The sequence below is a fragment of the Halichondria panicea genome, chromosome 12, assembly GCF_963675165.1.
Source record: "Halichondria panicea chromosome 12, odHalPani1.1, whole genome shotgun sequence".
Taxonomy (NCBI): Eukaryota; Metazoa; Porifera; class Demospongiae; order Suberitida; family Halichondriidae; genus Halichondria; species Halichondria panicea.
In genome coordinates, this window is record NC_087388.1 from 1,343,030 (window position 1) to 1,364,360 (window position 21,331).

Sequence of the window (21,331 nt, forward strand, 5' to 3'; positions counted from 1 at the left end):
CAATTGCACATGTATATATAGAAGTGTACTGCACCACCATTAAGCCTGTTCAGGCTCTTGTAGCTTCAAAACGGTTGTCACACAAGCAGTGCATTGTTTCCTCTTCTGATATACGCTATATAACACTGGAGCATGATAGAAAGCAAGCACACGCTGTATATCTTCATTTTCAAAACAGGTTACTGGGTTGTCAACGTTTTTCTTGCCTTTTTTTCTTGTCTGTCTAGTCAGCCAGTTCTTAATGTGGCCTGGCTTTCCCTGCAGAAATAGAGCAGTCTGAACATGAGTCAAAATGTGTGCAATTGAAAACACACACAATAGGGCACTGTCAATCCTATGACTGGTTGTACTAATATCTTTAAGATCAATCTACACTACTTGAGTGTACATTTTCGAGGACCTACTCTATGTACCTAATTCTATGCAACCACAACACTTTAGCTGGATTTCCTCCGCAACTGCCATAATAATCTCCTCACATTATCCAACAATATATACATGACTTGCATCATCAATGTATAGTATACAACTCGATCTGTGCAGAAAATAATTATTATACATACATATACATGCCTTGGCTTTTTGGAACACAGCATCACCCGTTTTAGATGAATACAGTGAATCAAAATTAAATGACCAGATGTGCGATTGATGAAGCCAATGATGTGTGTGACTTGACAGAACCTAAACATTCGAGTAATGTATGGGCAAGAGTACACTCTTGGTATATATGCGTTAGTCACCCATCCATTTGATTTCATAATCTGAAACTTCCTGTTTGAATAAAATCTACTTGTGGTAGTAGTTTATAGTGTCTAACTTGGGGTTGAAGAAGCCTTGAAATTGATATGAAAAATAATTATATAGGTCACACGCACCAGTCTTCCTGTGAAAAGAAGTGAGAAGCCGCCACATAACGAAAAGTTTCATGCATAGTTACAATCACACGTGTATGCCAGCTAAAATTATGATAACTGAACCTCATTCTATGGGTTAGTCAGCACCTTCATTTCTTTGTGACGTATGGAAAAAGAATCCCAAAGTGCTGGCAACATACATAACTGCATATTGCACTAGATCATTACGTATATTTGCATAACGATGTTATTATATCATTATTATACGATTATATCAGTTCAAGTCAGCAAGCAATGATTTATGTCAGTTGTGTGCTGGTTTATGTCTGTACGGCTTAATTTTGTATAATTAGAGAACAATTAAGCACGTTTTAAAATAGAATAATAGATGAAATTTATGGGCCTGATTTGAGCCAAGACAACTTATTCAGGAGTTGCTTGTACTCGAGTCACGGTTTGGCTCTTCATACTACAATCATTCCCAACCACAGCTCGATAGGCTGGTCTGTGTATATACAGTGTTGACAAGCTGGTCGTAATGACTTGATGAAATGACGTTCTCCAAGCGGTGCATTTGTAAATTGTGTGGGTGGATATAGATGCCAAGCGTGATATTTATGTAATCCTTTTGAGCCTTCTGGCCGTCTCTGGTGGGCGGTCTCTGGTGGCATCCTTCCTTCTGCATGCTTTCGCTTTGCTGACTTTTTCATAAAGGGTGCATTCCCTAAGAACCTCACTTCTGCAGCGTCCTCCAATTCTTGTCACGTTCCGAGGTTTGCTATTGCAAGGTCTGTGACATTTGCATGCATCAGGCCAAGAAGATGGTCCAGTGTGTGAGCCTGTCTTTAATAACAATGATTTGCAAATTGAAAATGTGGTCGAAACAATTGAGGTACCGGCCGTGGAAGGGGATGTCGACAAAGGAGACTTTGTAATTCGGATTGAAGCAGTGAGACGACACCTGATCATAATTAGTAAGCACAGTACTGATAATTATTGATTGCACTATTTATAGGGACAACTCTACTCTATTGATAACAGTCGTGCTGAATGGTCATGTACGCATTTAGAAGATGCGTTAATCAAATACTTGCAGCCATCTTATACCGGAGGATACAATAGTTCACATGCATACTGCAATGGTCAACAATAGGAGTGCACCGCTGCAAAATTGTAAAATGTGTGCTTTGCTACTATAGTGTTTCAAGTTAGTGTATGTAGTGCTCTAATGTAATGCTTTTTGGAGCAGATTATAGGAACATACTGCAACTACAGTGGAACCCCTCTATAACGAACATCTTTGGGGAACAATGTTTTGGCCTTTATACATGCAGAGGTGGCCTTTGTTGAGAGGTTGTTTTGTTCATTTGGGACCTAGGAGCCTGGCCGTTATATAGCAGCTGGCCTTTATTCGGAGGTGGTCGTTAACAGAGGTTCCACTGTAATTGATAGTAATCCCTATGCACTCATGACACTTTTGCAGGCACTGCTGGAGTATTTGGCATTAATTTGATTTCCTTTGCAACTACCATAACATATTTTATATTGTTTGTCACAATACTTAACATGATTGTACCAAGGACGCCCTTGATTGCACTATACAACTCTTGACATTGTAAACTGGTTCTCACTCAACACATGTATATAAATACCTGTCATGGCTTTTTGAAGCCATAGGAGCAGTATCCCCCTCATTTTGGATGAGGAAAACTTGAAGAGAGATACAGGTACAGCAAATCAGTGTGTGCAATTGATGAAACCATATAGCGTTCCTTCACTTTCATCACAGTATAGGCCTAATTAAACTGCACCAAGCAAGGAATACTCACTGCCTCTGCATGTTTCTTTGTGGAAATGCTGTCAAATTAATTAGCCAGATTGATGATTTAGGCCCTTTGCTAGATCTAACCAGCTATCTGTGAAACACGCGCCAATCTAGTCTTCCTGACATGTGAAAAGAAGTGACGAGCTGACACTTAACGAAAAGATTCTTATATAGACACACGTCATGTATAGACACACGTACGCCAGCTAAATTGTTATATCAATAATTTTTATGATACTGGAACACTGAATTGTGTGTGACTTGACACATTCATTTTAATTTACCACAACTTCCATTTCCTCTGACATTTTAACTTCCTGTTTGACATGTGCAATAAAATCTCTATACTTGATTTGAAGAAGCCTTGAAATTAAACAAGCAACCAAACAGACTGCACCAGTTGGCCCATCACAAGACTAGGGACAAAAAGTGGTTTTCTAAGGTAAAAACTCACTTTTGTGAATTCTGATCTGTTATGAATAGCTCTCTTTTACGTGTTGTTTGTACCACTCTTATGCACAGTACCTAACATAACATAAGTGTCTGCATGCAGAAACCTGCTCCCAGTCCTTTAATTAATAGCTCATCTTACTAATAATTATAGCTAGTTTAGAATTTGTATTGATTGTATCAATTATAGAGGTTATTCTGCATACGTATAATTATTGGTGTACTATAGGGCTCAGTGAACCCCGGACCCTGGGCCGTAGGATCCAGTGACTCTTAAGATTTAATTAGTGACCCCCATAAACACTGCATAAATTTTACAAAACACTCAGTGACCGGGGGTCACTGGATCCTCCAATACTGCATGGGTTTTGAATAAGTTCAAGGAGGCTCTTTTGGTTGCAAATTTCGAGTCATTGCAAACGAATGACACGCAAAGAGTAAGCGCATGCAATTTCGCTAGAAACGCAGTATATAGGCCTTGTATACCTTCATTCGTAAGGGATTACTCAAACCAGTATGCGAGTAACACAATAGTAAATTGTCTTTATATTGTCTGCATGTGTACATGTGTTGCGTGTAGTACAATTGCATTGTGTGCTGCATGTGTGTTGTGTGTAATGGCATTGTATAGCACAGTGACTCAGTGGCAGTGACTCAGTGGTAGATCCAGGAAAAATGAAAGAGGGATTCCAAACCAGGGCCGTAGATAGCTTAGGTGTGCAGGGGTGGTAAAATAAAAGCTGAACATTTTTTTAGTAAAAAAAGGTCAACTTATCCTCTGAGTATCGCAACTTGCTGTGGCACCAACTTAGACCAACTAAAACAAGGTAGCTTGAGCTAGAAAGGTACTCCTGCTTCCAGAGGCGCAGTGGAGCTCAGAATTTTACCTAAAAAACAGGTCATCACTCGTTCTCAACAGTCAGCATGCGCATCAGATAGCCCTGCCCACATCTCAATTTCATTACATCATTCTAATCGATAAAAGCATTGTGCATGTGCAGTATTTTGGCAGATCTAGAATGCCAGGGGGGCAACTGCCCCCCTGCCCCCCGCTGTCTACGGCCCTACAAACTAACGAGCGCACAGTGCGGATAATTTTGGGGTTACGCCCACTTCCGGTCACACGTTGTGCAGTAAGATTAAGGAAAATCCCATTCTCAGCCTGGGAAAGTCCCATAATAGACTTGCGTAGAGCTAACTAGCTGCCACGAACAGTCAACTAGCTAGCCTATAGGCTAACCATTGACTTTGAACACTCCTTTGGCAGTTGATACATCAAAACAACAGGTACAGGTTACAATGAAAGCACCGCAGGTGCTGATGCCTCGGTGGAGATGCCAAAGCTACATAACATAAAGCTTTTATACACGTTACGTGATGAACATTATTTTTATCATGCAAACTAAGAGTGGGTAATGATCTACCATGATTGTTGTTAAAAACGATCGATAAAAAGTTCAAGTCTAAAATTAATGGATGCCATCAGCAGAGCCTTGCAGCTCTATTCTCACTCTTGCAGCTACCAATAGGATACAATAGCTAGTGTTCTAGTGCAGAGCAAATTAGTAAGTAGAGTAGCAACACTCGGTAAACAAGTTTGGCTGCGTGCTCTTCTGAAAAGGTCTGAAAAAGCTACAATGGCATTCCAAGTAAGCAAAACTAGGCATAACTCGAGAACGAAGCTTTATTTTGCAAATCCACGAATGAAAACATTACTAGAAGCCTATAGAAACTCTTACTTGCACTTCATTGATCCTTGAGCATCTGTAGCAGTCTACACACACATGCAGACACACACACACACACACAAACACACTACCGTATACCTCGCTTGCGCATGCGCACCGAGGCATAATCATTGATACAACAGCTACAAATCATACAATAGCTACAAAAACTGATAGAAAGCTAGCTGGTAGCTGTACTAAAGCCATAATAGCTAGCCTGGCTGAAAGGGGGGATCCGCGGCACCCTGAGATCTCCCCCTGGATCCGCCACTGAGTGTTACCTAATTATGCCTCGGTGCATGTGCGCAAGCGAGGTATACGATAGTGTATTTGTGTGCGTGCGTGTGTGTGTGTGTGTGTGTGCTGTTTAATAAGTGTCAACTGATCACCATACTCACAAATCCTATAATATACACTTTCAATTTATGCCATCAGTGTCATGCAATAATAATCAGTCCCACTTTCAATTTATGCCATCAGTGTCATGCAATAATACATCAGTCCCACTTTCAATTTATGCCATCAGTGTCATGCAATAATACATCAGTCCCACTTTCAATTTATGCCATCAGTGTCATGCAATAATACATCATTATGTCAGTATCAATTTTTTTACCTTTACTATAGTAATTCTACTTATAAAGGTGCTATAATTATTATAGTGTTTATTTAGTGATGTTATATACTTGTGCTTGGCTCGGTATTGACGGAGGCCCGAGGGTTGCAGGCCTGAGCAAACACCACTACCATAGCCAATATTATCCAATGTGCGCACAAGTGAAGCTGTGTAACAAACTGATTTGTTGCATCTCCGAGTCACATCACTCCTTTTATAGGACACCTAGTGGACAAATGCTTGTGGTGTGTTGCGCATGTACTGGATGTCATGAAATACTTAACGCTGACCACAGTTAAATTTAACCATGTATTACTATATAAAAGTGATGTTTTCAGGTATGCATGGGGTAGGTGGGTGGTCTTTATGTGTAACTTCAGCCTTACTGTGCATGCCAATATAAACTGGTGGAGTGTTTAATATTGTTGGCATAAATATAGTCTTCTTACATTTCTTGCTGAAATTAGCGTGGGAAGTATGCTTTGCGCACAGAGACCAGTCACTTTAGGCATAGCTAGCAGGTTCCTACCTGAAAACTGTGCTTTATATATACGGTTCAAATGCAAAGAACACTCATCCTCGTTTAGATGAGGACATCTTGGAGAGATGCAGCAAATCAGTCGATCATCAATGGAAAAACCTTGAAACAGTTGTGACTTGATTGTGTATGACATCCAACAAGCTATACAAGAGTGTACCTTCACTTACTACAGTACACCAACACTTGCACTGCCATGCATACAGTAACCAACAGAAATTAACACTCATGTATGCAAGTTCCTCATTACCCTTTTGTTTAGTATCATGAATGCTGTCAAACTGATGAACCAGATTCAGTTAGCTAGGCCCTTCCCTTTAAGCTTATCATTGCACATCTATATATACATGTAGGTCCAGTCTTCCTGTGAAAAAACGTGAGAAGCCGCCACATAACGAAATGCTTCATGCATAATTACAATCACACGTGTATATGAGAGCTATAAAATTATAATTTTTATGGGTTAGTCAGCATTTTCTTTTTTCGTGGCGTATATATGGAAAAAGAATCCTAGCTGAAGTGCTCGCAACATACTGCATGTTGCACTATACAGTCATTATAGTGTAATCGTGGTCGAGGTATACAGACAATTTGATAGTTTAATAGTATTTTCATGACAAAAAATTTAAATATTATATCAGTTCAAGTCAGCAAGCAATCATAATTATGTTTTGTGTCAGGTGTGCTGGTTTATGTCTACGTCTTAATTTTATAATTATTATGTCACATTTTTGGGGAGAATAATAGGCACATTTTTCAAGAATAGAATAATGGATGAAATTTATGGGCCTAATTTGAGCCATGACAACGTGTTCAGGAGTTGCTTGTACTCGAGTCATGGTTTGGGTCTTCATACAACAATTCCAACCACAGCTGGATAGGCTGGTCTGTGTATAATTATGGTGTTGACAAGCTGGTCGTAATGATTTGATGAAACGACGTTCTCCAAGCGGTGCATTTGTAAATTGTGTGAGTGGATAGATAAAGAATGATATTATATAATCCTTTTGAGCCTTCTGGCCGTCTCTGGTGGGCGGTCTCTGGTGGCATCCTTCCGTCTGCATGCTTTCGCTTTGCTGACTTTCTCGTAAAGGGTGCATTCCCTATAAGAACCTCACTTCTGCAGCGTCCTCCAATTCTTGTCGTTTTCGGAGGTTTGCCATCGCTAGGTCTGTGACATTTGCATGCATCAGGCCAAGAAGATCTAGTGTGAGATTGCGAGCTTGTTTTTAACTTGCAAATCGAAAATGTGGTCGAAATGATTGAGGTACCGTGGAAGAGGATGTTGACAAAGAAGACTTTGTAATTCCGATTGAAGCTGTGCATGAGATGTATAATTATGATACTGGAACACTGAATTGTGTGTGACTTGACAGAACCTAAACATTCACAACTTCTATTTCCTCTGACACTTTAACTTCCTGTTTGACATGTGCAATAAAATCTACTATAAAGTCTACTTAGAAAGACAAGATTTTATTGAAAGCAAACAAGTAACTAAGCAGACTGCACCAGTTGGCCCATCACAGGACAAGACAAAAGTGTTTATCTAAGGTAACTCACTTCAGTGAGACCTATAATATGAATAGATCTAGCTCTCTTTTATGTGTTGTTTGTACCACTATATACAGTATATACCTAACATAAGTGTCTGCATGCAGAAACCTGCTCCCAGTCCTTTAATTAATAGCTCATGTTACTAGCTTCTAATTATAGTGTTTAGAATTTGATCTAGTATATATAGGTTACTCTGCATACCGTGTATAGGGCTCAGTGAACCCCGGACCCTGGGCCTTAGGATCCAACGACTCTTAAGATTAAATTAGTGACCCCCATAAACACTGCAAGCGCATAAATTTTACAAAACACTGAGTCTTAGGTTTCAGTGACCCCCGATCCTCTGATACTGCATTGGTTTTGAATTTCAAAGAGGCTCTTTTGGTTGAAAATTTCGATATTATTATATAGATTGCAAACGAATGACATGCAAAGAGTAAGCGCATGCAATTTCGCAATATTTATAAATGCAGTATATAGGGCTGTACAGTGTCATTCACAAGGGATTACCCAAACCGGTATGCAGTAACACAATAGTAAATTGTCTTTATATTGTCTACATGTGTACATGTGTTGCGTGTAGTACAATTGCATTGTGTGCTGCATGTGTGTTGTGTGTAATGGCATTGTATAGCACAGTGACTCAGTGGCGGATCCAGAAAGGGGGTTCCAAACTAACGAATGCGCAGTGCGAGTAGTGAAAGTCGAGTTACGCCCACTTCCGGCCGCACATTGTGCAGTAAGACTAGGAAAAAATCCCCATTCTCAGCCAGGGGAAGTCCCATAATAGACTTCCGTATATAGAGCTAGCTAGCTCCCACGAACAGTCAACTAACTAGCCCAGGGGTGGATCCAGGGGTATGGAATAGGGGGCTCACCCCCCCCCCTTCCTCTTAAAAACCTTCATTTATCAGCTACTTAGCTAGCTAGCTATTAACTCACTCACTGCATGCACTAGCCTCGATTCCAGGCCGCGAAGAGAAAGGCCTTTTTCTTCGCGGCCTGGAATCGAGGCTATGCATGTACTGGATCACGATGTAGCTAGGTGACATTATCATAACCACACCCAGTTCAATACTGAGCATGACTGAGAAATAGATCCAGGCTATCACCTCAGAACTAGAATAGCTACACTGTAAGAGCACTGAAAAACAATTGACCTTTTTTAGCCGGAAAAATATTTTGTGATTTTTCCCCCCTTATCTGCAGTTCTGCTGCTAAACATCAACTTTCATCTCATACTTGAGGCCATTTGGGACACAGTACACAGCCTTAGCTAAGTCATAGGTACTATAGGAACACAAGCATGAAAAAGCGCTTTGTGGTGTAGCCTCTAGCTACTACACGACAATCGAGTTTCTTCGCTTCCAATCAGGAGGCATGTGATTCAGTGATGGGGGTTAGCTCTGAGATGTTTATATGTATTGGATACAATAAGTTTCCCGGGCTTTTGCGTCAGTTATAAAGAGATAAAGGATGGTCCCAGAGCCACTACGTATACACTTTATTGGAAATATCACGTAAATCACTTCCGTTTCCAATCCCTCTCTACTCTTTCTATGCTCCCATGCAGTCACTGAAATATTAGCACCCGAACCCTGGATCGTAAGATCCATGCAGTGACCCTTTGGATTTAGTGACCCCCTATATAAACACTGCAGTTTAGAATTGTTATTATGAGCTTTACAACACTATTAAAAACTAAGTGTAATATCGCCCGGGTCTGACCTTAAATATCAAATTGTAACACTAGTTCATACTGCTATATATGGACGATATCTTTGTACAAAAAAACTACAAAGCACTATACGGTACATGTTTAACATAATTATTATGGCCTCAATTTTTTTTTTTTTTTTTTTAGAATACTGATAAATATACTTTTTTTTGACAGTTAGAAAATAAACATGTACGTATTAAGAGTTCTAAAGATTTTGTGAGACTTTGGGTATAGTCTATTCACACTCGAACCGTGTCTCCGCTTGGATCAGGTCCATTGGAGACTGGCGAATGTCTCTTCTGCGGGTGGAATGAGAACCACGAACACAACGTATGGCTGATCTTGCCAATGAAAAGGCCAGACTGCATCTCATCCAGCCTACCACCTGACTGTAGCTTTTGTTTCTTTTCGTGGCTAGGTCTCCAGCCAGTCTCTTCACTACAACTGAGGCCTCCTTGCCCATGCCTCCACATGCCGAAGAAACTAGAGGTGTGAACGAGCCATGCTCAATTTCATTTATCCTTTCTCCGTATTCTCTTTTTTTCTCTCTCTCCATTTTCTGAAAAAGCGACTTGAGGGGTTTGGACCTATAGCTTCTCGCGTGGGGGTAGAATCTTGTGTCAAAAAATGCGTTTCTGCATGCCTTGGGTCCAAAAGCAGCCTCTCACTCTGATGTCTGCTCTGGTATCAGGGTCTGTGTTGGCTGTTCGATAGCGGAGGGACTCGCCTGTCAAAGGTTGTAACTTGGGCTCAGTCTCAACGTCGTTATGTATTTCCTTCATGCAGGATGCTAGGAAGTTTGTTGTGTCGTCATGGCGCATGTGTATGAAGCCAGATAATTTGCAGATCTGGGAATGGTCTACCGTATAACTTTCACCACATGGGCAAGTTGTTGGTAGATTTTCCAGTGGCCAACAATAGCGAAGGTTGATGTGGTCATGAAAATCTGCTTTGGCATCAAAGAAAAATCCGTGCTCTGCAACAGGTATTGTATTAAGTGTGCTTGAGCCCCCTTTCTCACGTGCTAGGGCCATAGCACGTTGTTGGGATTCTGGTAGGCGTCTCTGTAGATCATCTGCCTTTATTTTGTACAATACGTCGTGACGTTTCCGCATGGCCATCTTTTGATTGAGGTCCTGGTCAATGCTCGTCATGACATCTGTCCCGTTGTCAGTAATCAGCTGGGTGAGTTTTGCTGTGCATTCAATTGAGTCAGCGTGTTTGCTCCTTGAATCCTTAACAGGATCGTTGAACGACATACCTCCCAGCCGTGTAGGCAGTGTCATCAGCTCCAGCTCTGTGTCATTTCGTTCATGTTTCACTATTTTTGGTATTAGTTTGTGATCAATAGCGTCCTTCAGTGGTTGCATGTGGTCCCCCGCGGTAGGCATGGTTCTTTGAATAAATGTCCATCGATGCTGTAGTCCAAACACGAAACCAGTGTATGCAGCATGGGGTTGGGTGGAGGCAATGTCAGCAAGCCGAGACACCTGTTCCCAAGCGGTAACTTTTTCCTAAGTATGTGGCAACAAATGCTGGGGACCCAATCGCTGCACCCAGGTGACGCTGTCCTGACTTATTTGCTAAATCTTCTCCATCCTCAGACATCTGGATGCCTGTGCCTTCGAATTCTTTAACTGCTGCTGCTCGGCATTCTGGTTTCAGTACGAGGAACGTTTTTGATGGTTTTGGGAAGTACCCATATGCGGGTCCTTGTTGCAGTGGATGTCCCAGTAGTTGCGTAAAATCTTCAGGTTCCCCCCAGCTGCGGCGTCATCGGCATACCATATTTGAACTGCACTGGGAGAATCATCCGTGGATAGCACACTCCTGCATTTGTCTATTAAAGGTACAGTGCTTAGTGCATACATCGCCATGGACGGGGACATCCCTGGGTAGTACCTTCTTCTGAGGACAGTTCCATTCCTCCTGAGACAAATAGTCTGGACGGCGACCGGTAGAAATTTAAGAGGACTGTTGCCAGAGGTGGGCATGTGTATCGGATGTTAAGGAGGGCCACTGCACGATTCAGACGATTAAATGCATTATCTGCGTCAACCAACAAAACTGCGTCTGTGCCTGCTGAAGTGAATACCTTTCTCAATGCATGTCAGGGGCGTAGCCAGACTTTTGAGACAGGGGTTTCTGCAGAAAAATCAGCGGCGCAATAGCGCCGCGAAATTTTTGTGGCCACGCCCACTTCCAGTACCACACCCTCTTGATTGGGGCACACCTACTGTTATTGACTATCTATTGTTCATGACTTTTTTACATGTTTGTGAGAAGCTAGCTAGCTATAGACGTAACATACTAGGCATGCAGGTGCCAATTGTGTATTGCTAGTCTAGCTGAGCAACAATTAAATGTCATTTACCTGAGAGGTTTCATGTGGCTGAGATTGTTCTAAACTTGTACACTTCCTGAATAAAGTTGTGCTTAGAGCTGAGTCTGAGAATACTGGAGCATTCAGGATTGATACTAGATCTAGAACTTAAGTCTTGGTCTTCTTTGTTTGAGGTAGCTAGCTAGCTGAGACTAACTAGCTGAGACAAAGCCAAAGTGAAACGCTTCACGGTGCTGCTCTGATTATTGATTTGCAGCCACGTGTGAAAAGATGGGCAGGGCTGCATGAATGGAATTTAATCGGAAGGATTAAATGTGGTTAACAGGTGACGTACAGATACCAATTGCAACCAACACGGGCATGCGCAAGGAACACGTGGTCAGGCAGTCAGTGCAAGAACAAACGAATTAGAAAACTTCTCTTGATCTATCATATAATTCTCAAGATTTCTCTTGCTGATCTATCCGGTAATTCTCTATACGAAGATGACCACTACCTCTTCGAGCACATCCTCAACTGGAACACCGCCGATCAGTTCCACCAACCCGACGACAACTCCGACAACTCTCAACCCGATGACAACTCCGACAACTCTCAACACCATGATTGCCAATTCTGTCCAGGCAGCCCTCGGCGCGGTGTTACCAACGATCATCAACGCAATGGACCAGCGGATTCAGGCAGCAGTCCAACAACACCGCCCCTCATCAGTCTCACCATCAGTCTCACCACCAGTCCCACCATCAGTCCCCTCATCGATCCCAACCATCTCTGCTTCCGGCTCGGGTACCCCACGGAGTCCCACCTCAGGCCCGGTTGTCAGCACCGGAACGGCAGGTATGTCAAGTACCTCACTAGCACATGTTCCCCTCGTATCCACTAGGGCCCCCCGTACTCAAACCCGCATGAGCCTCCCCACATTACCGACGATACCAAGCATTATTCCGTTACTTCAACCAGAAGTCCCATATACGGTCAATGTAGGCCAGAATGCCATCCCCATTCCCGACAAACTATCTAAAAAATCGGAAAAAGGGGAATTTATCGAACTAGCTGAGTTCCTACCCGACTCGTTTGGGGGTACTTCAAACGATACGGGTGAGAAACCCAGAAAAAAGCGCAGGGTTGCCAACATACTACAGTGGGTGGAATGTTTTAACGCATACGTCTCAGTTGTCACGCAACGCGACCCCACACGCATGCAGGACCTTTTAGCATATTCCTCACTAATCGTCCACACGGCCCGGAAATACGCTGGAGATGGGTGGATTCAATACGATAGAAACTTCAGAAAAGCAGCTGCAGCTAACCCAGCCATGAAGTGGGGCGAGATTCATCAAACATTTTATGCTATGGCTTTTTTAAATGCAAAAACCAAAGAACATTGTTCTTTATGCTTTAGCTTAGACCACGCAACGACGGAATGCGACGACTACGAACCTCCCAAAACACCTACTAACTACCACAAACGATCTATTGCGGCTGTCAACTCAGCAGAGATTTGCCGCAATTGGAACTTTGGCACATGCCCACGCCTCCCAAACTGTCCATACCAACACTCGTGTATTAGCTGTCATGGGCCTCACAAACAACCGGTATGTCCGCGGAAGAAGAGGAGGAGCTATGCAGGACAGAACTACCAAGGACAGAACTACCAAGGACCAAGCTATCAAGCACCAACAATGAACTAGAACCATAGTCAATAATTATATATTTTGATTGGGTTTTTTCAGGTATTTATCAGTGTTATGCATTTATCACCGTTACGCCCCATCGGGGTATCCTTTTTTCTCCCATTATATATCCACGGCATGTGATCAACTCATTGTTATGTATTTCCTCTCATTACTATTGCTTCAACGTTATAATATTGGCAGTGACACTCAATTAATACGAGGAAATAAACGCTGCTGTCACCAGGCATGCCCCTGGTCAACGCACAAGGCACGTCCTTGGCTATGTAAATACTAAATCATACACCAGGCATGCCCCTGGTCGGCATCCGATCCGACGTTAAGTAGGTCAGTACAAAGACCCACCAGGCATGCCCCTGGTCAACGCACAAGGCAGGCTAAGTAAATAATAAATCATACACCAGGCATGCCCCTGGTCGGCATCCGATCCTACGCTAAGTAGGTCAGTACAAGCACACACCAGGCATGCCCCTGGTCATATCAATTAAGGCACCAGGCATGCCCCTGGTCAAACACACATCAGGCATGCCCCTGATCACGTCTCACATTGATTACACAGTACACTCAGGGCATGGCCAATCCCGCCCATTCTAGGACAGCTTCCCATATCTATCACACACCAGGCATGCCCCTGGTCAACCCACTTAAGTATTAGACATGGTACACACTAGGCATCTGGTCATCGGCATCACACGCCAGGCAGGCCTTTGCTAATTAGGTCCTGAGAAGGTACCGTTCACACACTAGTGAGCCCCCAGTCATTTCTCGGGAATCACGTATAGGTACACCTCAGACACATATCGAATACACACCAGGCATGCCCCTGGCTGGCCAAAAAACTAACCTCCATTCCCCACAGATCCACACCCGGTGGACCTAGACGACATTCGGCAGCAATTCCCTGAACCGGCACACTTACCCAATTTCTTCACCACCGCACCCAATGCACACGTCCCGATGTTCACGGGGACAACTCTCACAGTGATACACAACGGGGTTTATCCATATACTGACGATCTACGGACAATGGAGTCTTACCGGCACAATCGAACAGCTGTCACACAACAAACCCAATCACATTCCCCACTGTGTGTGACAGCGTGGACTAAGGAGCTGCAATCTCATCCAGACATAGAGTTTAAGGAATACTTGACTCACGGTATGCGATATGGATTCAGAATCGGTTTCGACCCCTCACAACCGTTACGAACTACTCGCACCAACATGCCCTCCGCTAGACTACATCCAAACGTCGTACAAGAATACCTTGACCACGAATGTCACGAGGGTCGTGTGATAGGCCCCTTGGCTATCTCCGATCATCCAGAGGTACACGTCAGCCGTTTTGGGGTCATCCCCAAGAAGCATCAACCCAACAAATGGCGCCTCATTCTCGATCTATCTCACCCAGACCGCGATAGTATCAACGACGGCATCGACAAACAACTCTGCTCCATGAAGTACGCTTCCATTGACGACGCTGCTCGTATCGTGCATGCACTAGGCCGAGGCAGCCTCATGGCCAAGATTGATATAGCACATGCATACAGAATAGTGCCCATCAGTCCATTGGACCACCATCTCTTGGGGATGGCGTGTGGCGACTCCCTTTTCATAGACACGGCTCTACCTTTTGGGCTTAGATCAGCACCAAAAATATTCTGTGCCATTGCCGACACTCTCGAATGGATTCTCTTCAACAAAGGCGTATCCACATGTTTGCACTACATCAATGATTTTTTCACTGCAGGACAGGCAGGCTCGGGAGACTGTCAACAAAACCTGGGGTCAATCATTGCCACTTGTGATCAGCTGGGTATCCCTCTGGCAAAACACAAAGTTGAGGGCCCAGTTACAGTTATGACCTTTCTGGGCATCGAAATTGACACTGATCACATGCTTCTACGACTGCCAACAGACAAACTCGACCGCTTACAGGCACTTGTGACAAGCTGGATTTCAAGAAAAGCAGCCACAAAAAGGGAGATGCTGTCACTCATAGGGCAACTCAGTCACGCATGCAAGGTAGTGATTCCGGGCAGATCCTTTTTACGCCAGCTGATTGACCTAGCATCATCCCGTCACCAACTGGACCACTGGATACGTCTTAACGAGTCGTTCAGGGCAGATCTGTACTGGTGGCACCTCTTCCTGAGGAGGTGGAACGGAACATCGTTAATTTCTACACATGCAACTTCGGCGAACACGATAGTCCTGGTGTCCGACGCCTCAGGCACATGGGGATGCGGGGCCTTCTACAGCAGATCGTGGCTACAATGCCGGTGGACACACTCGTGGGCAGACATTAATATTGCAGCAAAAGAGTTCGTTCCAATTCTATTAGGCCTAGGAACATGGGGTCACAAATGGACTGGCTCACATATTATTCTCAGATGCGACAACATGGCGGTAGTATCTATTATCAACAACAAAAAATGTTCAGACAAACTGCTCGCCCATCTGTTACGCTGCTGCCATTATCTATGTGCACAATTTGACATCACTGTCACGGCTCAGCACATACAGGGAAAACTAAACACAGCGGCAGACGCCCTTTCAAGAAATAAGGTACAATTATTTCATCTCTCCGTTCCACAGGCAGACGAGCAGCCGTCGTTAGCCCCACAGAGCTTGCAGGAATGGGTAATGAACTCAACCCCCGACTGGCTATCCCCTTGTTGGAGACACAAGCTGCAGAATTAATGCACCACGGGATTGCTGCCAACACACAAAAATTATACACATCAGCTCAAAAAATATATTTATCATTTTGTCAACGGCTGTCTTTCGTCCCCCTCCCAGCAACCGAAGACACTTTAATTTTATTTGTGACCGAACTGGCACAGTCTAGAGCGCATTCTACTATACGGTCCTACTTATCGGGAGTTCGACACTTACACATTATTCACGGGCACAAGAACCCACTACAAGATTCCCCACGTCTGCACTTAGTTTGCAAAGGCATTCAACGTATCAAACCAAAATCAAGTCAGCCAAGACTGCCGGTCACCCCTCTCATTCTCCGACTCCTAAAACAACAACTGCAACCTTTAGATGACTTCGACAACGCAATGATATGGGCAGCAGCCTGCGCGGCTTTCTTTGGGTTTTTGAGATCAGCCGAGTTCTGCTCCTCAGCCCTCCTCCTATCAGACGTGGCAATCGACAACCGGGAACATCCCACGACGATATCACTGTTCATCAAATGCTCCAAAACAGATCAGTTCCACCAAGGTACGAATATTTATCTTTCAAAAACTGACACCGACCTCTGCCCAGTAACAGCAATCAAAAAGTATTTAACTTTGCGTCAGCAGCCAGATGGCCCGCTGTTTATCTCACAGCAAGGCGTCCCCCTTACCAGAGAGGTATTCATCACAAAGGTTCAAGGGGCGCTAAGCCGAGCCGGAGTGAACCCAGACTTCTACAAAAGTCACTCCTTTCGAATCGGCGCAGCAACGACAGCAGCGGCTCAGGGCATCAGCGATTCCATCATTAAAACACTGGGTCGATGGTCCAGTGACGCCTTTCAAGCTTACATCAAGATACCGAGACAAGATTTTGCAGAGATCACGAAATCGCTCGTGACTGGTCGGAACACTTAAAAGGTTTAGTCAAACTACTTGGGTATGGTTAACGTTCTACCTTACTTATTTTACTTACTTACTTTAATTGTTTGGAGAAAAAAAAAAAAAACTTATCTCTGCGAGCTAATTTTACTTAATACATTTGGCACCAACCTTCCCTCCAAACAATAATTATCTCATAACTTTAAATAGAGCGAGAGAAAACGCAGATAGCTAGTAATCTACCCGTGTCATAACTAAGGGTAGAAATACATTCCGTATGTTTGCTTTCGGGGTTAACAATATCCGGGGATCAAAGCCTCAGAAGAGGCCTACGCTAACGCATAGCCCTTGCATGGTTGGCATGTTCTAAAGTTAAAGGTGGCATGTTCTAAAGTATTCTCTCGATGTTATTACATGATAGGTGCACCATGTTAAATGGAATTTAATCGGAAGGATTAAATGTGGTTAACAGGTGACGTACAGATACCAATTGCAACCAACACGGGCATGCGCAAGGAACACGTGGTCAGGCAGTCAGTGCAAGAACAAACGAATTAGAAAACTTCTCTTCCCTCCTCCCTCCCTGACTCATAGTCATAGTGATCATAGTGTTGTTGTTTCGTTTTTATTCTCCGGCTAGAGCCAGTGGATAGTATAGAGTTTCATGGCTTGTTTGGCTAATTGTCCAGGTAGGGTAGAGGTAATGGGGTTTTGATTCATGTAAGGGTCGATTTATGTACGTTAATTTTTCTTTTATTTTCTTTTTCTCCGCCTGCGGGCGTGATATGCAAGGGCTTATAGTTCCTCCAGTCGAACCTTCCTCGGCAGGGGAGAGCAGGTCCTCTCCCCAGGTCACGGAGCAAGTCCTCCGTTACACATTTTTATACAGTTCCACCGATACCACCTCCCACACGGATGTGATCCCACCCCCGGACGGGTCCACGCATCGAGAAAACGCAGATAGCTAGTAATCTACCCGTGTCATAACTAAGGGTAGAAATACATTCCGTATGTTTGCTTTCGGGGTTAACAATATCCGGGGATCAAAGCCTCAGAAGAGGCCTACGCTAACGCATAGCCCTTGCATGGTTGGCATGTTCTAAAGTTAAAGGTGGCATGTTCTAAAGTATTCTCTCGATGTTATTACATGATAGGTGCACCATGTTAATTTCAATTATAGGGAGCCCTGCCCAATTTTCTCAGCAGCTCCTGGGGGGGGTTTCTGGGCAACCAGGAAACAATGGTAGCTACGCCCCTGCATGTATAGCAGCTTCACAACCAGACAGGTGGCCTGCACATACTTGCGTAGATCCTGCAGCTTTGGTAATATCTCTCTTGAGCACAGACACCAGGGACTTGCCAATAATATGTTTCAAAACTTCCCCTATTCCCACTGGTCGTACTCCAGGGTTCTTCGAAATGGGGATCAAACTATTGTTTAGAAGTGGGCTAAGCCCGACTGGGTCCACTTCCTGTAATGCTATGTGCCTTGCCACTTCCGCCACCACATCACATAAATCTTTTGATGCTGACTTAAAAGATACCATCATACGTCTCCATATATAAGCATCTCCCATGGAGGGACCAGCGGCACCGTGGGTTGCTAGTGCAGTCTTTCTTACAACCTCACCAGTTAGACTTTCGAATAAGATGGGGTTAACAATGAGTGCATCTCCTTGTATCAAGGCCTCTGGGTTTGCAGGTTTTGCTTTGGGGTGTTTTCTTTTTAGTTCAGTTCTTACTTCTGGTGTAAGTTCAAGTAGTCCACCCTTGCCATATTCAGTGATGAGGGAGATGGCTGAATGGACCTCTCCTTTCCGGATGAGAGTGGCAAACCGCCTATTTAGCTTCTTTTCTGTTATTCCTCGCTGTCTATCTAGCTCAGGTAATCTGGATTGAATGGTACGGGCCTCCTCTAGCAGCTCATTGATGTTACCCGCCTTCCACAAAGAAAGACGTCGTGCAAGGTGTTCACAGAACTCCTTGGTTCCTGCTTTGGCATGTGGTTTTTGTAACAATAGGCCTGGCATGACCATGATAGCTTGCATATATGGCCTCAATTGGATTTACACGCGAGAGTAATTAATTTGATAAACCACGCGCGAAGCTGAGTTGGTTTATCTGATTACTGAAATCCAATATACCACGACAGGCCATTTTAACCGGCTTGTACGTATACTAGAGCTATTTCCTGTCATTCCTCATTAATGACTATTTGACGTCACTGTTGCTAAGCCAAATTTTGAAGTCTATATTTAATAAAGACTGCAACAAAAATTACCCGTTAGTGAGAAAAACAAGATTTGAAGAAGCTTTGAATTATCAAGCAGACTGTACCAGTTGACCTTACTGGACTAGACAAAAAGCGGTTTTCTAAAGTAAAAACTTAGTTGTATCACAGAAATTTATATCTTGCTATCCTCTTTGTTCTATATCCACTCTTATGCATAGTAGATCTACCTAACATAACCTTTAGCTCAACTTAGCTTTCTGATCAGTTTAGATTTCATTTACCCTTAAGATTTAGGGCCCCCCCCCCCATATATATACACTGCAAAGAATTATGAGCGTGGTTCATTTGGCTCTTATTCCGAGGTCTATAATTATAATGAAATTGCGTCGTTAATTTAATCGAGGACATTATTTAATAACGTACGCATAATATTTTCGGAGCATTGATTGTGCAAATGCATTATTTTATGCTCGTGTGTATCATTTACCTGCATGTTTATCTAGCTATAAAGATACCTGATAAGGAGTATCCTACTCCGCCCATACACATACCGCATTCCAAACTATTATCTGTTGATGTAGTTGTTGTACAAACTGTCAAGTAGGAAACGTATGGAGTCCCATATCAAAATCCTTTTCTTAATGAATATAAGCTCCGTTTACACGACACCTAATCCGGGTCGAATCCGGATTGAATCTGCATGGGTCAGATTTTTCTGAGTAGTGGGCATAGCTGTGTGTGTTTGTATGTATAGAGTGTTACAGCTGCTCAGTGATAAATGAAGTGCAAGTAAGATTTCTATAGGCTTCTAACGTTTGCAATTAGTGTATTTGCATTATACCGTAAATTAATGAATTTACAGCGCCAGACAAATTAATCAGTTTCACCATAGATAGAAGAGTAAGAGGGATTGGTAACGGAAGCAGTTCACGTGATCATTTTACATTGAACCTGCAGTAAAACCTCGAAAACTATCCGCGTTATGCCCTATAAACGAGGCTATTTTCCGGGTAACTCGCTCAAAATAAGAAAGTTGTGTTTTCTCGAGACATAATCTTTTCAGCAATTTATAACATGCCCAGTCTGTGAGCCATGTGTTGTACTTGCTAATGACTTACCACACCCGTAAAAAAGGACATTTTCCAGTAAAGTTTTAGGCGAACAGCTGCTATTTATAGGCTAAAACATGTAAGCGTGCTGGTTATAACTGCTAAAATAGGTATAGACTTTTAAATATGAGTGAGTTGCACAGACTGAGCATAATTATATGCTTGTGGTATATTATGCACTGTGTATAGAAATAGACCATCAGCTCCGGACCACGCCCATCTACAGCTTTAGTTTCTTGACACAGCCTCGATTAAACCGCGGGTAAGCGGATGTTACACGAGGGTACTTCCGTTACCAATCCCTCTTCCTCTTCTATCTATGGTTCCACTTTTCAGTGGCGCATCTTTTTGAACCCCAGCTGGCGCCTGGCTTATTACAGTTATTATAGTATAGACATTTTAGAGAAAATGGGCGTGGTCTAGCTCAGTCACTTGCTAGCTGTACGTTGAGAGCTTACTCATGAACAACATTCATGGACTGTAGCGATAGGTCAGACAACTGTTCAGTATAGTGTGATGATGGCTTGATGTCTCAAACCTTTACATGTATGTTTGCACAAAGTTTCTATTCAACTTATGAGTTAGCCTTGCACTATATAAAGTGCTAGCTGTTTGTTAGCTACTCAGAAAAGAGCTCGAATTTTTAAGTTGACAAAATTAAACTTTTACATTGTAGATCTACACAGTCGTACTTCTATCATTGAAGACCATGACATTCATCAAGTGGGCCATCAGATATAGACTTCTGTTTCCACTCTTCTATAATAAATGTGTGTGTTTCAAACAACAAAATAATATAAGTAATCGTGGTCGATCATTACCCACTCTTTGAGTTTGCATGAGCAAAATTAAATGCAAAAATGTTCATCATTACAGTGGCAGATCTAGAGGGGGTGCTTTTGGTTCAATTGAGAAAGAAGTGAGTGGGAGGCTCAAGCAACTAATTAGCAAGTTGTTCCTTTCTTACTAGCTTTCACATGCACATCTCACTAACTTTTAGTCCTTGTTAGTCCTGCGAAGCTTTGTCTGTGCAGTTTCAGTGACTATGAAGGCTAAAAACTCTCCAGCGTAGTGCATGCAGATTGCTTATGA

The 21,331-nt window shown here is 43.1% G+C and overlaps 4 protein-coding genes across 4 annotated transcripts in view; 3 read left to right on the forward strand and 1 right to left on the reverse strand.

Moving 5' to 3' along the window:
* The window catches only part of LOC135345452 (uncharacterized), a 91,624-nt gene that overhangs the window by 56,737 nt on the left and 13,556 nt on the right, over positions 1–21,331 (forward strand). The window lies entirely within an intron of this gene.
* Positions 11,511–16,170, forward strand: LOC135344786 (uncharacterized). Its single transcript, XM_064542082.1, has 2 exons — positions 11,511–12,471; positions 14,188–16,170. The coding sequence occupies exons 1-2, from the start codon at positions 12,120–12,122 to the stop codon at positions 16,029–16,031; spliced, it is 2,196 nt and encodes a 731-aa protein (XP_064398152.1). The 5' UTR covers positions 11,511–12,119; the 3' UTR covers positions 16,032–16,170.
* Positions 16,400–16,933, forward strand: LOC135345455 (uncharacterized). Its single transcript, XM_064542878.1, has one exon. It carries the CDS (start codon positions 16,400–16,402, stop codon positions 16,931–16,933), a length of 534 nt encoding a protein of 177 aa, XP_064398948.1.
* Positions 18,145–18,945, reverse strand: LOC135345456 (uncharacterized). Its single transcript, XM_064542879.1, has one exon. The coding sequence runs from the start codon at positions 18,943–18,945 to the stop codon at positions 18,145–18,147; it is 801 nt and encodes a 266-aa protein (XP_064398949.1).